Source organism: Triturus cristatus, chromosome 1_1 (assembly GCF_964204655.1).
Source record: "Triturus cristatus chromosome 1_1, aTriCri1.1, whole genome shotgun sequence".
Taxonomy (NCBI): Eukaryota; Metazoa; Chordata; class Amphibia; order Caudata; family Salamandridae; genus Triturus; species Triturus cristatus.
The window spans coordinates 128,451,056-128,472,440 of NC_140579.1; the positions used below are offsets into that span (position 1 = coordinate 128,451,056).

Here is a 21,385-nt window from a genome sequence, read left to right on the forward strand (position 1 = left end):
ATCGAAGGAACACTTGCCCTCCACATCTGATGCTGAGCTTCAGATTCCGGTAGTCGGCTGGCTACCCCGAGTTGGAGACCTGGTCCGTGAGAAGGTGGAGAACAAGAAGGAGTTCGGCCCCTCTTATCGTGCACCGGTTCCAGTGCTTGGAGTGCAGGGTACAAGAACAGTCATTTTACCTCCACTTCCTGGTCGCAAGGATAACTGGTACATCTCTGTTGACAATGTCAAACTTCAGCGAGTGGCCGATACTTCTTAGTATGACTCCAGCAGTTTCATGCCAGACGATGCAAAGAAATTCAGTGTTGGTTCCTGCTTCTACCACCTTGTCTGATGTTGCCATCGAGATGCAGTCAGTTACTGATCCCTTGTTAATACCGCCGGCTGGTGGTCTGCCCAAAGAGACTGAGTATGCTTATCCTACAAATGGTCAATCGCCTGTTTTACAATCTACGGCGGTTGACCAGTCACGTTTCTCCTTTGACACTAACTCATTGCCTTCCACTTCCCCTTCGTACATGGCTATTTTTGTTAGTTGGTTCAAAAGACATTTTTTGATTCCCCCTTGGACATACATTTGGCTGGTGCTTATAAGTATTTTTTTGTTTATATCCATTGGATTTGTAATAGTATTTTTCCGTCTGGTGAATGGCCACTATCTCAAAGAGAGATCTACAATTAGACTTATCAATGGAACTTTGGCCCCCCACTCCTCGTCCCACATCATGAAAAGGGACCAGACTTTTGTGAATATTACTGCCTGGCCCGTTTTGGATGGAATTGCGTGGGATGCTGTTAAATTCCAAATTCATGGTCCTATTGAGGTCGTCAATGTACCTAAAGTATTTCGTGTTTCTATGGGTGATGTGGTTAAGCAGAACATTCGTTCTGATGATTGGGATGTTCATGCCATTGAAGCACTGTTTTCTGATTTGAAATATTATGCCGCTTTGATGCAGAAGATTTATATGAAAATGCGGCTAACTATGCAGAACAGTATTGTTTTCAACATTATGGCAATCACTTACTGCATAAAGCAAATACGTTTCGAAATTTTGTAAATTTTACCCAATGGGAACACTGTCCTACACCATCTTTAGGCAGTTCACCTACATTGGTTGATAAATATACTTATTTTACTGATTTCAGTGTTTCCAGCCCAGCATCTTTTTATTTTAAAGTGATGGCTGAGTCTGCCTCGAAGGTTAGACTGACACACACCAAATTACTATATTCTAAGTCCTTCATGGATGAGTTGTCAATCAAAGGTTATGATCTGTGGAAGGCTACAATTGATCTTAAATCGGTTTGGGGTTCCAAACCGTGGCAGGTTCAGGGAACTGAAGCTTTACATCGTGCCTGTCTTATACCAAATCATATGTTGTTTTTAAATTCAACCATCTTCCAGACCACCTGTTTCGGATTGGCCACTTCTAAAAAACTAAATTTCCCCTCTGTTCCAGATCTGGGAACTTACCCAAATTGGGATAACCACACGGATCTGTCCCTTCATGCTTTGCAGTCATTAGTCTCTAATACATCTTTCAATATTTCGAAATTTAGTCGAGAAGGATGGTTAATTTGGCAAAGCAGTTCAGATGCCTGTCAACGTCGTTTTCTAGGTCTGAAACCGGGGTATACGCAGCAACGCGCAGACCCTCGGTTTGAGTCCTCTCATACAGTAACTACCTATTCTGTAGGGAAATTATGTCAATCCTGGCTGCGACATTCCACCTTGGCATCTGTCAAAGTTCATTTATCGAAATTACATGACAAAATAGATTTGAATGATTTTGTTAAAGGTCCTGTGGGTGGCAGATCCAAGAGGTGGGCGTATGCTATTTACAACGAGGTATGGAAATTGTCGCAAATTGAAGCGGCTTCAAGATTGAGGGCTATTGATCAAGCAAATATGGAAAAGGTCTTGGCCGTTATAGATAACAGCATTAACACTCTTTCTTCCAGAATTTATACATTGGACAATATTGTTTCTTCAATTGTTGATATTGTACATGATGATATGTCTGTATTGTATCATGGTCAAAACCAGTTGCGTTCTGTTGTGCAGTTTGCATGGACATTACAAACGTTAAAGGCAGGAAAGGTCCCCTGGGACTATATGAATACGACATCATTATTCCTTCCCTTTAACCTTACTGTAAAGCAGCAGTTCATGTCCATGAAAGATGCTACATATTCATTGTTACACATTGAAAAATTGGAGCCGTTACCCTTCTCTGTGGCGGAATTGAATTCAGCCGTGTGGTTAGTACATGGGTTGATCACGCTCCCTTTCGCGCTTTTTAAGTTTACGTCATGCATGAAACACTATGCTCTGGGTAGATATGAACAGTTGGGTACCGCGTTCGTACATGAGGTTTGGTCTCTCCCTTTTACGTATAGATGTACAAGAGACGGTAAAGAGGTTTACCTAAAAGGTGAGGAGTGCACCTCGACACCTGATCATTCTGTAGTATGTAGGCACATTCAGTTACACGGTGCATGCAATGTACACGCGCCAAATTTGGCCTGCGGCCTCAAAGGAATCCCAGTGCCAGTGATTACACCATCTTTCACGCTGCTTGCAAACGGTAGTTATTTAATTTTGAATAATGAAGCTTGCTGCGGGATGTTAGTGGGAATCCCATATATAGTAACTGTATCGCAGAGAGTAGTCTTCTGCAATAATGTTCTATTTCCACCCCCGCATGGGCGGCTGGATGTTTCCATCTGGCCTTCAAATCCGACCTTGAAAGCAGAGTTCAACAAGATGAGCAGAATAAGAGCTCTATTGTCCCAAAAGGAGGTGCCATTGACTTCCTCCCGCGAAACATTTGTCCTTCACGTGGCAAATACGCGCACTGAGGTACAGGCGCTTTTGAATACTGACCTCCCCCAGCATTTTGGTGCTTTGATCCAAACAATCTTCAATGCCTCGTCAACAACTGGCCTGGCTCATTTTTTTTAAACTTGTAGACTCGGGCCTCGTGACCTCCTCCCAAACTATTTTTGGTGTGATTCCGGCATTTTTTCATTCTATTTTTTCGAGCGTCTTTGGCGGTGTCCCGCTGATTCTGGCGCTGGTGGCAGGTGTGCTACTTTTACTTTTCATACTACGAAATGGCTGCACTTTCTGTGCCTCACGACAACCTGCCCCGTCTGCATCTTCTTCGTGACAGGATGCTTGAATATTATGGTACGCTGCCATTGGCGACTTTGAGCCTGGCGTATGGATTATCCTTCCGGTATTCCTACTTTACCTGCGTGCAACCTGTCTTTCACTGCCTAGATTGTCCCTTTGAATGGCCTCTGGATTTGTGCTTAACCAACACGGTGTCTCCGGTCCCGGATTATGATCGACTGATGAGTCCCTTAGTGTCTCACGAGTTTGCCTGTTCTGGTGTTCGAATTATGGCCTGTGGTGCGGCGCATGGAATCCTGGGTAATTGGGACATCGCAAGGGCTGCCTATGACTTCTTGGATATGAGTTATCTGGAAGAACACGTCGGTTGCCCTCTGATGGTGCTAGAGGCTCCGCTTATTGAAGAACATGTATGTTCCTTTTCTTTGATTAACTGGATGGCTGAAACTTTTAGTGGCCGTGCCAACGATTTTCTGTTGGAAGCTGTTGCTACGTATGCTGCATACACGTTCATGGATTGAGTGAACTGTCATCCACTATATTTTTTCTACCATGTCTTAAACATTACCTGTGACTTTGGATTGCTAGCTAAAGCAGCATTTTTAATTTTTTTTCTCCCTTTTTGAGGTTTTTTGCTTTTCTTTTTTCTTTCGAACTTTCTCTGCACCGATACTTGGTTTCAATTTGAGTACACCTTGTTCAGCTCTGTCGAATTTGAACTCTGCGTTCTCTCATTTCTTCCCTACTGGTTAGTGCTTCGATCAAGGGGGCATGTAGTAAGGAATCCCTTAATACGTACATACATTGTTAAGTTAGCATAACCACGTTAGATGTTAGGAAGCCATCTTGCTGCTTTTGCGCGCGACACTGAATCTACATGTTATTGTTCAAACAAACTGCTGGCTCGCGCTTTGCCTCACACAAGAGCAATCTGTTGTTACCATCCCGAGCTCTGCGCAGCGACCTTGGTCTGTACATGGTGTAACAAGAACAGTCTGGGTCGTTAGACAATGCATGTTTTCCACTCTAGGTTGATCGACTCACTATTTAGCCATAACATACAGGCAGCTGCGAATACCTGAAAGTTGGTGCTTTTAATATTGCAGACATCATGTTTAATATTCAGACCGAAGACGAGCCTTCCTGCGAGAAGACTTCTGATGCTCCTGTGATGTGATTTCACTAAGCTGGTCTTTGAGGTATGGGGTCCCCTATTCAAGCCTAAGAGACCTTTTATTAGCATAATAATAATATTAGCTTCTTAGTAAAGGGAAGGTGGTAGTATCCACTGTCATTTATAACATGGTCACTCCCTTTATATTCTATGGTATTGTAACGATGCTGATGGTTTTAATTATAATCATTTGTCTGCTTGTATTAGCCAAAGTACTGCATCTTAGGACACGTGGTCTATAAAATAAACTCTTTTTATTTTCACCGTGTCTTTGTTTATTCTTGTTGTGGACTGATGTGAGAATAATATACGAACAGGTATTTCCGATTCCCACCATTCCTGAGAGTACACTGAGTCGCTTGTTCTGGGTTGTCTTTTCATTGGGACCGCCGAGCTAAACCTCGGATAACGAATGGGACACTTATGCTAGCCGGATACTGGGTTCTGGGTTCTGAGGTGAGTTTCTGGTACACCACAATTCACTGAGGTCCTGGGGTTCTACGCATAGTTCTGTGTATAAGCAGAATCCCTGCAACAAGCCCTTCCGGCTGGCCCCTGACCCACTGGTTCCCACTGGGGACTCTTTCCCCCTCTCACTCTGGACCTCTGCACCCTCCCAACCAGAGCGGTACTGCCGGACACCAGAACTGCTGGAGCTCTGCTAACAGATGCTCCACGTTCTACAGACACTAGGAGATCCTCCTCAAATGGCCTGTTGGTACAGCCTAGGCTCCCAACCGGGGAACAACCTTTACAACGCACTACCTTTACAACGCATTTTTTACAACGCATAATCCATTACAACGCATGACATTACAACGCATGACACTACAACGCATTTTTAAAAACTACCTTTACAACGCATTCCATTACAACGCATACTACCATTACAACGCATACCATTACAACGCATAATATTACACTACACTATCCAACACTTACCCTACTGTTGCACCCCCTGGAGTTAGAATAGTAATTTTTACCCCTATACTATCCAACACTTACCCTACTGTTGCACCCCCTGGAGTTAGAATAGTAATTTTTACCCCTATTCTATCCAACACTTACCCTACTGTTGCACCCCCTGGAGTTAGAATAGTAATTTTTACCCCTATACTATCCAACACTTACCCTACTGTTGCACCCCCTGGAATTAGAATAGTAATTTTTACCCCTATACTATCCAACACTTACCCTACTGTTGCACCCCCAGGAGTTAGAATAGTAATTTTTACCCCTATACTATCCAACACTTACCCTACTGTTGCACCCCCTGGAGTTAGAATAGTAATTTTTACCCCTATACTATCCAACACTTACCCTACTGTTGCACCCCCTGGAGTTAGAATAGTAATTTTTACCCCTATACTATCCAACACTTACCCTACTGATGCACCCCCTGGAGTTAGAATAGTAATTTTTACCCCTATACTATCCAACACTTACCCCACTGTTGCACCCCCTGGAGTTAGAATAGTAATTTTTACCCCTATACTATCCAACACTTACCCTACTGTTGCACCCCCTGGAGTTAGAATAGTAATTTTTACCCCTATACTATCCAACACTTACCCTACTGTTGCACCCCCTGGAGTTAGAAAAGTAACTTTTACCCCTATACTATCTAATACTTACCTTAAATGCAATTTAATATTATGCGTTGTAATGGTATGCGTTGTAAAGGTAGTATGCGTTGTAATGGAAATGCGTTGTAAAGGTAGTTTTTAAAAATGCGTTGTAGTGTCATGCGTTGTAATGTCATGCGTTGTAATGGATTATGCGTTGTAAAAAATGCGTTGTAAGTGCATGCGTTGTAAAAGTGTGCGTTGTAACGTCATACATCCCTCCCAACCTGGTGTTCCCTGAAGAAACCATCCAGGCCCTGAGAAGGGGTTTCAGGCACCTGGAGACACGCAGTCCCACTCACTCCTTCTCCTCTGAGACAGGACGTGAGTCCCTACACCCCTCCCACTACACCGGGACCTAGCTGGGCTACTCTGAACCTCTTCCACCACTCTGGGCTGGAAGACACCTCAGCCACTCCTTTTGGAATCACTCTCAAATGCCTCTTCAGATCCTCTAACAGGGGGAGATCCCCCACAAAGAACAGTCCAACAGAACAGACTAGGCTCCCAACGTGGTGTTCCTTCTAAGAACCATCCAGTGTCGGGGACAGGTTGAGGCTCGGAATACGGCCCAGTCTCACACCTTCCTTGCAGGACATGATGTGAGGCCTTGCAACCTTCTCACTGTGAGGTCACTTAACTCTGAACCTCTTCCACCACTGTGGGTTGGAAGATACCTGCACCATTCCTCTAGGGTCACTCTCCCATGCAAGCTCCTTATTCAGATAACTCACACCCAAACGTCCAGTGCAACACACCACTCATCCACATACGCCCCCCCCAGACTGGTGAGACAGCTCCTCACTGCCCATGAATCTCAACCTGACCCCCTCTTAAACAGGACTCCGGTACCATACTCTGGGAACGGGACTGGGACTTCATGCACGGGACTACATATTGCTGCCACCACTGGATCCCACCCTCACTGGGGATTCCAGAAAACTCACACTGCACTTAGGGGATCATCTACCCCCCGAGCTAGTCACACCATGCCAATTAAGTCCCCACTGTAGGCCAACCCAAGAACCAGCAGACAGCACAGGGGCAGTCACTCCTTCAGAATCAGGCCAACCCAAGAACCAGCACAATAGTCCAAAGACAGTCCCTCCTTCAGCTTCAGGCCAACCCAATAGCAGTCTGCACAAGGGCAGTCTCTCCTCCAGATTCTCTGGTTTCTGTCCATGGCAGGACACCCAACTCATAGTGCACAAGAAACACATTTCCAAAGAAATGACACTTAAAACAAACTTAGATACAATAATCCCTTTCCATGTGACTATCTAAAATGCAGAGCTTTGTAATGGAGCCAGTTGTCGCTGTGGTACTACGCAAACGCAAGTCCTATCCTCACCGCTGCAAACCAATGTTAGAAATGGGCTCTCTGGTTGGCTAAGGCTTGCGCCACAGCCAGGCAGAGGCCACCACTCTAGTCAGGGCAAGGGAGTTACATGCCAAAGATAACCCCTGCTCACCCCCTTGGTAGCTTGGCACGAGCAGTCAGGCTTATCCCGGAGGCCATGTGTAAAGCATTTGCGCACGCACCCAGCAACAACGTCCCAGGCACACTACAAAAGGAACTCCACACAAGGTTATATCAAAAATAGCCTTTGTATTCTCATAACACATTAGAATAGTAATCACATAATATACATTGTGCCACCTGGCACTAGGTCATATCTACAAGGGATTATATACACCTGACAGGGCCCACTGGACAACGGTCAGAACCATCACAAAGTGAACTTAGTAAAAGTAAAACAGATCATAAACGTACAACCAGTAATCACTGGTAACCACTGTACTCAGCATCAGCCTGTAACATAAACTAAATTATGCACAGTATCACATTAGGTGCAAATTACATTCTGCGCCAACCTCACCAGCATAAACATATTGTGCAATCATCTCATAAGCCTAAACGCATTAGACCCTAACCTCCTAAGCATACTCACATTAGGAAATCGTCTCAGTGGAACATAATCACACTAGCATAAACCATGATATGCAAACAGCCTCATACCTAAACCACAGTTAGAGGCATCAAACAGGGTGCGTAAATCATACTACATGAATCACATTTCCTAGCACCACACAAATCACATTTAGCACATAGTCTCCTAATAAAGACCATAGTAGATGCATTAATCACATTAGGGCCTGGTGCCCTATTAACCTCACAGTCCCCCTGGCCAACTCAACTGGCCTTCTTAAAAGGGGCTCAGAATGCCCTCTGTCCCAAAATCAGGGCACGCTGCCAAGGCAGCGTAAGTCAAGGGTGCGCAACTTGCGCAGGCCAAACGTAGCAGCTGGCACTAAGTGCTGCGCAGCTGGGAAAGTAGGGGGCAAAGGAGTGCATCTCACTCCTAACTCAACAGACATATCCCCAAGGAAAGAATGGCCTAAACGTTGCAGCTGCCCACTACTTGCTGGGCAGCTGTGAAGATCAAATGGAAGGCCTGGGCTCTCTAGGTGTCCTTAGAACAAATGTACACAACATTGCAGCTACCCGCGCTGGAGCGGTGCAGCTGAGAATCATGGGCGGGGGGGGCCAGGAAAGACTGCCCTCGGGGCCCCACTGGGGCTCTTAAATTAACTTGGCCCCTATAACGTTGCAGCTACCCACCAGCAAAATGGGGCAGCTGGAGAAATTGGCCAACACGGGGAAGTGCGGGCACCACTGGCCCTCGGGAGCCACACTGGGGCCCTTAAACAAAATATGGCCCACGTTGGAGCACACGGGCTCTCTTAAACAAATATGCACCCAAAAGAACTTGTCCCCAAGCGTTGGAGCGGTCCGCTGCCAGACGGGGCCGCTCTGACTCTGTGCCTTGCATCGGCACTGACACCAAGAAACATCACGGAGCCCCACTCACCGGCTGCTGGCAGGACTCCTCCGGTCGTCGCTCTGGGTCTCCTGTCCTTGCAGGGGGGAGCGGCAGCACTTCTCTCACGGCGCGGGGCTTGCCTTCGCTCCTGGGAGCCCCCCGCTGCCATCGGTGGCCTCTGCCGCCTTTCTCTCTTCACCTGGGCACTGGTCCAGCACAGGGTGGGCTCCCGCCTGGATTCTCTCTCTCTCCTTCACCCGGGCCCCCTCCTGGGACCCGTGACTTCGGCGCGGCCAGCACCAGCGTGGGGCTTCCCTTCCTCACGGGAACCCCGCTCTACTCTCGTGTCTTCGCGGGCGGGACTTCCTTTCGTGAGGCGGAAGTCCTGCCCCGCTCCAGGCATTGCGCTGCCTGACTTCCTATCCGGCCTCCGGCCGCGGCGGTGAGACGCGGAGTGGGCTCCCACTTTGGAATAAAGGCATTGGCGGACAATGAGGGGTAGGCTCCCTTCTAATTTAGAACATAAAGCGGGGTGGGCACCCGCTCGCATAAAAGGAAAATAATCAGCAGAAACGCGGGGTGGGCTCCCGCTAGGGCAGGACCGGGGAATCCCTATGCTGGGGATTCCCTCTAGAAACAAAGACTGCAGCTCAGTGCTACAGAGCCCACACGCTCTTCTTGGGGAAGAAAAAGGTCTTCCAGGTCCTTAAGGTGTCAGAGGCATGGCGGGACCCAGGGAGGCCAGCGCACAGGGCCCTCCAGCAGGGAGGCAAGCCCCCATGGCGGTTACTCCTGGGCCCTAGCAGCAGCAAGCCCCCACGAGTACAGAAACAAGAAGTGAACATCTTCATGGGGTCACAGCCCCTATATTTATATTAACATTTCCCATTGTGTCACAGCACAGGGTTTGGGGATACCAGTCAGAACTGGTTTAGAGGGGATTTGGAGCACTTTGTTTTGCCCAGCTCCCCTTTGTCAGGTGGGGGCTTAGTGATCAGACACACCACAGGGGGCGGAGCCAGCATTGTACTAGGGAAGCACCATCCCATTCAGAGACAGGGGATGACTCCTCCCACCACTCTTCCTTCTGGTGTCCCATTCAGCCTAGCTGGCTCACCCTGCCCCTCCTGGAGCGACCCACACCTCTCAGCTCTTGTCAATCACAAGCCAAACATGCAATTCACATCAGGCAGGCAGACACACAGCACACAGAAATGCCAACTTCTAAAAGTGGCATTTCTCCACCAGTTACCATAAATCTGCGCACACCATTGCGCAGCATTTATTCTCACGAGTTCATACATACCAGACTTGACCACACTGCTCCTCTCATACCAGGAATTACCATGTACACACTTATTCCCCATGCATCCTATGAGAGGGCAGGCCAATCTCACCACACGCACTCAGAGAGCGCATGGACTTTACACTGGGCCACAGTGCTAAAGTGCCCAGAGGCCTAAAACAACTTACACCATGCCAGAGCTTAAGGCAAAAAGTTCAGGGGTGAACCTGCCAAAAAGGGCCAAGTCCAACAGTAATGTAAACACAACGAGAGCAGTGTGGTGTACTTCACTTTACTATTTTGTATTAAACGGAATATACGTGTACACATTTGCATTTAAACCAGATACTTTGTTTTGCGAGTAGGTTAAAACGTTTCCTCAGGATGTCTTTAACATTAGCATCTGCTGCAGTAACGGACCCAGTTAGATGCTAAAGGTATCAAAAGTCTGGCACCAGCACAGGGTGAAGCACCACGGGCCGTTACTAGAGGTCCCTGTAGAGCAAGGCTCCAAGACAAGGGGTACAGGGCTGCACTATCACACGCGGTCACTAGAGGTCCAGCTTTGGTGGAACAGGGCTGCACTACCGCACGCTGTTACTAGAGGGCCCTGGAGAGCGACACTTTAAGGCAAAGGGTACAAGGGTGGAGTACCGCACCCTGTCACTAGAGGTCCAGCTTGGTGGAACAGGGCTGCACTACCGCACTCTGTTACTAGGGATCCCTGGAAAGCGAGGCTCAAATGAAAGGGTACACACTACCGCACGCAGCTACTAGAGGTCCCTATACAGCCACACTCCAACTCTGTTGTAACATGGCTGCACTACCGTACGCTGTTACTAGTGGTCCCTGTAAAGCGATGCTCTAAGGCAAGGGGTACACTGGCGCACTACTGCACGCTGTCCCTAGAGATCCCTGGAAAGCCAGACTCCAGAGCTGGTGTTACGGGATGCACTACCACACACTGTCCCTAGATGTCCCTAAAGAGCAAGACTCCAAGGCAAGGGGTACAGGGCTGCACTACCGCACACTGTTACTAGAGGTCTCTGTAGCGCCACACTCCAGCTCTGATGGAACAGGTGTGCACTACCGCACACTGTCGCTAGAGGTCCTTGGAGAGTAAGACTCAAAGGCAAGGCGTAATGGGGTGCACTGCCACACACCGTTACTAGAGGTTACTGTAGAGCCACATTCTAGCGGTACAGGGGTGCACTACTGCACGCTATCAGTACAGGTCCCAGGAGAGCAAGACTCCAAGGCAAAGAGTAAAGGGCTGCACTACCGCAAGCCGTTTCTAGAGGTCCAGCTCTGGTGGAACAGGGCTGCACTACCATACTGTTACTAGAGGTCCCTGTTAGAGTGATACTCTAGCTCTGGTGGTAAAGAGCTGCACTACTGCACGCGGTCACTAGAGGTCCCTGGCGCTGCACATAAGAGGGCGCAGAACCACTGGAGGTTCCCAGAGGTTCCCCAGAAATGGGATCGGAGCCGGGTGAAGGATCGGACAGTACCAGAGACCCCAGAGAACATGTACTAGAGGACACGCCAGTACAATTCATTCACCGCTGCAGGTACTTCGCTTACTTAGCCACATCAACATTTTAGGCAATTGGTTTACGATGACACTTTTACTCAGTTTAATTAATATGTACGATTCACTAATCTACGCATGAATGAGAAAAGACCCACCCCCACAAAGAAAACTAACACCAGAAAAAAAATACCAAATGACTTGTGTCAGGAGGATGCTATTTCCAGTCTCACCTTTTCAATTGCAAAACAAGCGCGCAAGCCTCGCGCTGTTTGACGAGGAGAGGAGGAGGCAGCAGGGGGAGGGGAGAGAGGAGGGGGCCTGCGCTTGTTTCCCTAGTGGGAGCGAGCCAAGGGCGCCATCTGTTTGCAAGTTAATTACATACAGATGGTTTCAAGCTCGCTACCGCAAGGGATTCGCCAAACGTGCATGCGTTGCCATTGAAAGCAATGCAACGTGTGCACGTTTTTGGCTAAAAAAGCTAGTCGATTACAAGAGGTCCCCTCCTATGCAGCGCATGCGCGCTGCGTAGGCGAGACCTAAAAAAGGAATAGGTCTGTGAGGTTTTGCACAGATTTGTCAAATGGGCGCAAAGTTATTAATGGTCCAAAATCCAAGGCAATCCTGTCTCTGGAAGCCCTAACTATAACTACAGAGTGGCTAGCACCACTCTGTAACAAAGTTCCTTGATTCATTTTTTGCAGGGGAGTCTAGGAGATGGTGACCTGCATGGATTTCACTATGTTTTCTTACTTCAGAATGCCCTTCGAACCTCAGCCTTTGGCTAAAGTTACAAATTTTGCTCACACTTATGTGAGGGAAACATCTGAAATCTGCAGGGATCTCCAACATTCCCACTTCTTTGGCTGGGCCTAGCACCAGTGACAGGAACAGGTCAAACTAGGGACCATGCGAAGTCATTAAATTCACCACCGTCACAATCAACCTCTACAGACCAAAGTGCACTTACCATACATCACGGTCACAGTGTCCGCAAGGCTACTGTGATACACCTCATATTTGTAAGTTTCCTCATCATCTCCTTCCTGAACTTTCACTGTTGTCCGGATCTGGTAGGTTCCGTCAGGGTTTGGCAGGAGATCCCTCGACTCCCAGGGTATCTCTACACCATTCCTGACCCATTTCACCGCAATGTCTCTGGGATAAAATCCATATGCGTAGCCGGTCAGAAAGGTGCGATCGCCGTTCCTTCTTCTTGTGACCATTGTTTGAGGGGCAACTGGAAGAAAACACAATATGTAAAATTACACAACAATCACAACATTGGGTTTTACATTCAAGTGACACTTTTCAGCACATGCTTTGATTACCCCCCTTCACGACACTTCCACGACCCCATGTGCACCTGCACAGAGGAGTAACCTGGGTAGAGGGGCTGGTAGGAGAAGCCTCACCACAGACATTTCGGATCACAGACCCAACTTCATTGTTATCTCCATCCTACAAAGGATCTCAAGGAAAGGTTCAACAAAGGTGACAGCCGCAGAGGTTTGATGGAGGTGAAACAAGATGATGTCAAAGTAGGGTTGCATGATACAGACCTGTGACGGGATTACAGGGAACCTCCCATCCAGTTTTTATATCTAATTTATCAAGCGATTTACCAAGAAGAGGCTGAGGCAATAGGATACTGTACACAACAGATACACGGGTTGCTTGTTATTCAAAACATTGTGGTGCTCGAGTCAAGAGGACCAGCCATCTAAGTCTACAAAACCAGGAGAAAAATCTCAGATTTAGACAAGATGTGACTGACAACTCACACCCCAACAATTTTTTGGTTAATAATGCTAGGCATAGGGCAGTACTGACATCTCGGAGGCCAGTTTATCACGCGAGAAGATGCTGTACACTCCTTCGCGCTAGGCACAGGGCAGTACTGACATCTCGGAGTCCAGTTTATCACGCGAGAAGATGCTGTAGAGTCCTTCGCGCTATGCACAGGGCAGTACTGACATCTCGGAGGCCAGTTTATCACGCAAGAAGATGCTGGAGAGTCCTTTGCGCTAGGCACAGGGCAATACTTACATCTCGGAGGCCAGTTTATCACACAAGAAGATGCTGTAGAGTCCTTCGCGCTAGGCACTGGGCAATACTTACATCTCGGAGGCCAGTTTATCACACGAAAAGATGCTGTAGAGTCCTTCACGCTGGGCACAGGGCAGTACTGACATCTCAGAGGCCAGTTTATCACACGAGAAGATGCTGTAGAGTCCTTCGCGCTAGGCACAGGACAGTACTGACATCTCGGAGGCCAGTTTATCACGCGAGAAGATGCTGTAGAGTCCTTCATGGTAGGCACAGGGCAGTAGTTAAATCTCGAAGGCCAGTTTATCACGCAAGAAGATGCTGTAGAGACCTTAGCGCTAGGCACAGGGCAATAATTACATCTCAGAGGCCAGTTTATCACGCAAGAAGATGCTGTAGAGTCCATCGCACGAGGCACAGGGCAGTACTTAGATCTCGGAGGCCAGTTTATCACGCAGGAAGATGCTGTAGAGTCCTTCGCACTAGGCAGTACTGACATCTCGGAGGCCAGTTTATCACGCGAGAAGATGCTGTAGAGTCCTTCGCGCTACGCACAGGGCAGTACTTAGATCTCGGAGACCGGTTTATCACGCGAGAAGATGCTGTAGAGTCCTTCGCGTTAGGCACAGGGCAGTACTTAGATCTCGGAGACCGGTTTATCACGCGAGAAGATGCTGTAGAGTCCTTCGCGTTAGGCACAGGGCAGTACTTAGATCTCGGATGCCAGTTTATCACGCAAGAAGATGCTGTAGAGTCCTTCACACTAGGCACAGGGCAGTACGTAGATCTCGGAGCCCAGTTTATCACGCAAGAAGATGCTGTAGAGTCCTTCGGGCTAGGCACAGGGCAGTACTGACATCTCGGAGGCCAGTTTATCACGCGAAAAGATGCTGTACACTCCTTCGCGCTAGGCACAGGGCAGTACTGACATCTCGGAGGCCAGTTTATCACGCGAGAAGAGGCTGTAGAGTCCTTCGCGCTAGGCACAGGGCAGTACTGACATCTCGGAGGCCAGTTTATCACGCGAGAAGATGCTGTAGAGTCCTTCGCGCTAGGCACAGGGCAGTACTGACATCTCGGAGGCCAGTTTATCACGTGAAAAGATGCTGTAGAGTCCTTCACGCTGGGCACAGGGCACTACTGACATCTCGGAGGCCAGTTTATCACGTGAGAAGATGCTGTAGAGTCCTTCGTGCTAGGCAAAGGGCAGTGCTGACATCTCGGAGGCCAGTTTATCACGCGAGAAGATGCTGTAGAGTCCTTCGCCCTAGGCACAGGGCAGTTCTGACATCTCGGAGGCCAGTTTATCACGCGAGAAGATGCTGTACACTCCTTCGTGCTAGGCACAGGGCAGTACTGACATCTCGGAGGCCAGTTTATCACGCGAAAAGATGCTGTACACTCCTTCGCGCTAGGCACAGGGCAGTACTGACATCTCGGAGGCCAGTTTATCACGCGAGAAGAGGCTGTAGAGTCCTTCGCGCTAGGCACAGGGCAGTACTGACATCTCGGAGGCCAGTTTATCACGCGAGAAGATGCTGTAGAGTCCTTCGCGCTAGGCACAGGGCAGTACTGACATCTCGGAGGCCAGTTTATCACGTGAAAAGATGCTGTAGAGTCCTTCACGCTGGGCACAGGGCACTACTGACATCTCGGAGACCAGTTTTTCACGCGAGAAGATGCTGTAGAGTCCTTCGCGCTGGGCACAGGGCAGTACTGACATCTCGGAGGCCAGTTTATCACGCGAGAAGATGCTGTAGAGTCCTTCGCGCTAGGCACAGGGCAGTACTTAAATCTCGGAGGCCAGTTTATCACGCGAGAAGATGCTGTAGAGTCCTTCGAGCTAGGCACAGGGCAGTACTGACATCTCGGAGGCCAGTTTATCACGCGAGAAGATGCTGTAGAGTCCTTCGCGCTAGGCACAGGGCAACACTGACATCTCGGAGGCCAGTTTATCACGCGAGAAGATGCTGTAGAGTCCTTCGCGCTAGGCACAGGGCAATACTGACATCTCGGAGGCCAGTTTATCACGCGAGAAGATGCTGTAGAGTCGTTCGAGCTAGGCACAGGGCAGTACTTAGATCTCACGAGAAGATGCTGTAGAGTCCTTCATACTACGCACAGGGCAGTACTTAGATCTCGGATGCCAGTTTATCACGCAAGAAGATGCTGTAGAGTCCTTCACGCTAGGCACAGGGCAGTACTTAGATCTCGGAGACCAGTTTATCACGCAAGAAGATGCTGTAGAGTCCTTTGCGCTAGGCACAGGGCAATACTTACATCTCGGAGGCCTGTTTGTCACGCAAGAAGATGCTGTAGAGTCGTTTGCGCTAGGCACAGGGCAATACTTACATCTCGGAGGCCAGTTTATCATACAAGAAGATGCTGTAGAGTCCTTCGTGCTAGGCACAGGGCAGTAGTTTCATCTCGAAGGCCAGTTTATCACGCAAGAAGATGATCTAAGTACTGCCCTGTGCCTAGCGCGAAGGACTCTACAGCATCTTCTCGTGAGATCTAAGTACTGCCCTGTGCCTAGCTCGAACGACTCTACAGCATCTTCTCGCGTGATAAACTGGCCTCCGAGATGTCAGTACTGCCCTGTGCCTAGCGCGAAGGACTCTACAGCATCTTCTCACGTGATAAACTGGCCTCCGAGATGTCAGTACTGCCCTGTGCCTAGCGCGAAGGACTCTACAGCATCTTCTCGCGTGATAAACTGGCCTCCGAGATGTCAGTATTGCCCTGTGCCTAGCGCGAAGGACTCAACAGCATCTTTTCATGTGATAAACTGGCCTTCGAGATCTAAGTACTGCCCTGTGCCTAGCGCGAAGGACTCTACAGCATCTTCTCGCGTGATAAACCGGTCTCCGAGATCTAAGTACTGCCCTGTGCCTAGCGCGAAGGATTCTACAGCGTCTTCTCGCATGATAAACGGGTCTCCGAGATCTAAGTACTGCCCTGTGCCTAGTGCAAAGGACTCTACAGCATCTTCTCGCGTGATAAACCGGTCTCCGAGATCTAAGTACTGCCCTGTGCCTAGCGCGAAGGATTCTACAGCGTCTTCTCGCATGATAAACGGGTCTCCGAGATCTAAGTACTGCCCTGTGCCCAACGCGAAGGACTCTACAGCATCTTCTCGCGTGATAAACCGGTCTCCGAGATCTAAGTACTGCCCTGTGCCTAACGCGAAGGACTCTACAGCATCTTCTCGCGTGATAAACCGGTCTCCGAGATCTAAGTACTGCCCTGTGCGTAGCGCAAAGGACTCTACAGCATCTTCTCGCGTGATAAATTGGCCTCCGAGATATCAGTACTGCCTAGTGCGAAGGACTCTACAGCATCTTCCTGCGTGATAAACTGGCCTCCGAGATCTAAGTACTGCCCTGTGCCTCGTGCGATGGGCTCTACAGCATCTTCTTGCGTGATAAACTGGCCTCCGAGAGCTGGCCCGCCTCACTCCTCCAGCCGCTAATGGCAATGGTCATCGAGGCTCTGCACCGAGTGGCGATAATGGGCACGGACATCCCAGGCCTCCAGGCTTTCCCTTCCGTTCATAAATGCGAGCGGAGCTCATGATATGTGGTGACAGCATGGGTCACAGCGTCCGAGGCCTTCAACAGGGTCCACATCACCCCAAGCCCAAGGGAGCCCCGGAACAGAACCTTCCCTGCGCCAAAACGCGGCGTCAGAGGAGACCACTGTGATTGGCTGTCAGTGTCACGTGCTTTTCAGTATATACACACAATTCACCATATCCAATTCATTCACATCTTTATTCAGTTCATTCAGGATTCTATGCAACACAATGTGTTTCATATCCAATTTCAGTGATGCTCATATTCATATCAAGAACAGTGTTATTTGCCTCACTGTTATTTATATTAATTTCAAGACTTTTCATATTTAAACCATTCTGTAATGTTATTTATTTATTTATTTTTATATTAGCTTTTGTGTTATATCAACACTATACAAAACAGTACACTTGCCTACAGCAAATGACAGCACCTTAACACATGGGACAGCATATATTTTAATAGATTAACAGTCCAGCAGTATCCCTCTTCTCTCAGAAATTTTTTTCACACATCAGGATGGCACCTCCAAAGCATAGTGGCATTCATCAAAGCTGAAATGGGTCCGAGATGGCACTTCAGATACTATTACATTTGCAGCTTTTGTCCTGCAGTCAGTGTGTATACACATTCCGATCATGCCTCCATCCATCCCCCATTTTACTCTTTGGGTTTACACCACTGTTTTGGGACTCCACATCCTAGCTGCCATCACTCCATGAGGCGCGCATCTGTATCTGCGGACAGGGGAGGAGCCTGTCTAGCGCTTAAAACAATCCCCAAAGTCCCGCAGCGCGGGCCGCGGCCGGGCATGTCCTACGCCTGATAGAGCCCGGAGGAGACTGGGCCCACCCTCTGTCATCGTGATCCTGGGGTCTCTCTATTATTGTACTGGAGAGCTGAATAGCGTGGAGATGTTTACATGTTTGGGTATAGCTCTACCCTGGTTGCTATTCTGTGGATACTGCCTCTCGTGATCTCGAGGTTTTGATAATGGCAAATTACAATGGGCAAACGCAAACCCCAGGAGGTTGAGGCGAAAGCACCTTCTCCCTCTAAGAATACCAGCATCGATAAAATGTTGCGGAGGGCTATGGGGATAATTTGCACAGATATAGCCCTGACTGAGAGAACATTGTTTCTGGGAGTCCCACATGATTCAAGCCTGGACGGCTCCTTATCACACAGCTCAACTGGTACAAATAGTGCAGTGGACCATTTGAGGTTGGGTAACAACCAAGCCAGTGATAAGGAGGCAAATCCGGCCCCTAATCCAACAGGGGCATGCCTGAAAGTTACATGTCGACCTTCTTGAGCCACCAAACCGCCTAAACAGCAGCACACGTCTCAGTCCCCTCTAGCCCCTGCTAGCCCATATGCTGACTTGAACATTATTGACCCGTAAAATTCCAGCCTAGAGGGGGTCATGCTTACACCTCCTTGGGCTGTGGACATCATAGAGTCCTATTTGGGAAAAATTAAAGACTATCTACATAAAGAACTTTCCTCACTGACAGTGCATTTGGAGGACATCGAAAGGGGTCTCAAATGCGTTTTATCCCAGCAAAAGCAAGTTGTATGTTCAATACCAGTAGCAGAGGATGGTGCCCAGGTTATGACCTCCACTTCCAACTCAAACTGGTTAAGGACTCTGGCACCAGCCACACAGCCACTTTACCTAGAGATGTTGTAATTAGCCATGGTAAAGGGACTGAGGTTGCGGGTACTTTGCACACATCAAAAGCGTTAGGAGTTAATAAGGCCACGTTGTCCTTTAACACTGGAGCGGTGGGGATACAGCCACCTATACTAAATTCCCCAGTATCCATACAGAGGGAACCAGTGACCGATCCCACCACAGCATCTTGCCCCTATGTACTTGTTTTGGTAGGAGTTCCTGAGTTGAATGTCAATCAATGAATCAGAAGAAGTGCCAAGACGAGTTAACGAATACATGTTTAAATTGGCTGGCCCAAATGGGGAAGTTCCCCTATTACATGGATAATGAGATTTTGCTCTCATGTAAAGTGGTACGGTTGGGGTCGGTATCCAAGGCTCATTGTAGTGATTGTATAATTATAAATTTCAGATCCCCCAGGTAATGCAGAGGTTATTTGGCCTGCTTCTCCAACTCAGGAGAGAGTCTATGATTGGATTATTCCAGCTCGGGTATTTTTATCAACCATCTTGTTTTAGGGAATGGGATAATTTTGCAAACAAAAGGTCATGTCTTCGCATTGGCTCTGTAAGGACTACTATTGGGCATTTGATGAGGCTTGTTGCTTTTACAGTTCCCACCTCGAATTGTTTTGATGCCCTGGATGGGGTGAAGTGACAAGCCTCTGACAGGAACGGTTCTCCCTCATTGTGCACTCCAGTAGGGAAGGGCAGGAGAACTATCCAAGGTGATAGGGCACACAATGACAAGGGCAAGTCACGGTTTGACGTTGTCGGCTTGGCTCTCAACGACCGGTCGGTCAAGTTATGGAGCTTTTTTACAAAAATGCTCCAAATGATCTCAAACTTCTGAATCTTCTTCCAAGAAGACTTTGAGAGAAAAGCAGACATTTGAAGTGACCAAATTTAGAGTGTCACTGGTGTTGAGGGTGCTCTATACAGGAGCTGCTTTCCAACTAAACTTGAGAACTACCCAGAGTTCTCCGCTTAGTTTTTGCATAATTTATGTGTCTCTCTAAGTCTCTACCTCTACCCACCCCTAAAACCAAAAATTATCCTTACCTCTCTTTATCTCTACACGCACATACAAAATGATGTTATTTACAAAAATACTTACCTATGTGATAAGTACAGTGAGACAAATGTAGAATACTTACCTGCGTTGCAAATGTATGCACGTAATGGATGCATGGTAAAGGCTGGTTCCTTGTTTTATATTCTGTTAAATGTGTGTTATATTAATTTTAGTTAATTCAATTTAGTCCTTATCATATTCTTACAGAATATGTAATATTCATTTCTATATGTAATACTAATTTCAAAGTAAGTCAACATAAGTTCATTGCAAGCCATATTCATTTGAACAGGGGTCATATTCATTTAAACATGGCTTGTGTTCATTTCGATATGTGCTTATTAATTTCAAAGCATACTACATTTATCTCAAATAGTTTCATATTCATTAAAAAAATGCTATATTCATTTTAATATATGTCGTATTCATTTTGATGTGGCATATTAATTTCAACAGGTGTCATATTCATTTCAAAGTGGTTCATAGGCATCTTAACATGTGTCTTATTCCATTTCATGAATGTGATAATCATTTCAATAGATGTCAGGTTCACCTTAACACCTGTTATGATAATTTTAACATGGGTCGCATCCATTTTAACATAGGCCATTTTATTTTATTTTCAGTATTGGTCATATTCATTTTAAGGCATTTTGAATCAATTTCAATGGGCTCATATTCATTTCAATGCATGTCCTATTCATCTTAGCATGTATCATATTCCTTTCAATTGATCTCTCATTCAAAATAACAAATCTTATATTAATTTAACTTGAATCATATCCATTTCAACACGCATCATAATCATGTCAATGTGTGTCAAACTACTTGCAAGCTGTATTCATTTTCATAAATGTCATGTTCATTTTGATGTTACTCGTATTCATTTTAATACATGTCAAATTCATTTCAGTGGGCCTCATATTAATTTCAACTCCTTTCATATTCATTTTAACATGTTTTACATTTTTTTCAATCAATCTTATATTTATTTCAATAAATGTTATATTCATAATAACACTTGTCATATTCATTTTAAGATGCAACATATCCATTTTAACATATATCATATTCATTTGAATATCTATCATATTAATTTCAATGCATGCCATATTGATTTTGACGAATGTCATGAGAATCTCAGCTTTGTTTATACTCATTTTCAGGCATGTCAAATTCAGTTCAATGGGGCTTATATTCATTTCAACACAAGCCATATTTATTTGAAATCATCTCCTATTGATTTCTGTATATCTCACATTCATTGCAATCTAGGTAATATTCACTTCAACTCAATGTTTATTAATTGCAACATGTGTTATGTTAATTTCAGTGTATGTTTTTGCAACTTCAATACGCATTATATTCTTTTCAGAATATAATATATTCATTTCAGTAACATATATTCATTCAATATGTCATATTCA

General features: G+C 46.9%; 1 protein-coding gene across 2 annotated transcripts in view; it reads right to left on the reverse strand.

Moving 5' to 3' along the window:
- The window catches only part of LOC146869771 (class I histocompatibility antigen, Gogo-C*0203 alpha chain-like), a 320,615-nt gene that overhangs the window by 205,459 nt on the left and 93,771 nt on the right, over positions 1-21,385 (reverse strand). For both annotated transcript variants that reach the window (XM_085614990.1, XM_085615000.1), the window contains exon 4: positions 12,553-12,822. In XM_085614990.1, the coding sequence (XP_085471116.1) occupies positions 12,553-12,822 (270 nt within the window). The remainder of the gene's footprint in view (positions 1-12,552; positions 12,823-21,385) is intronic.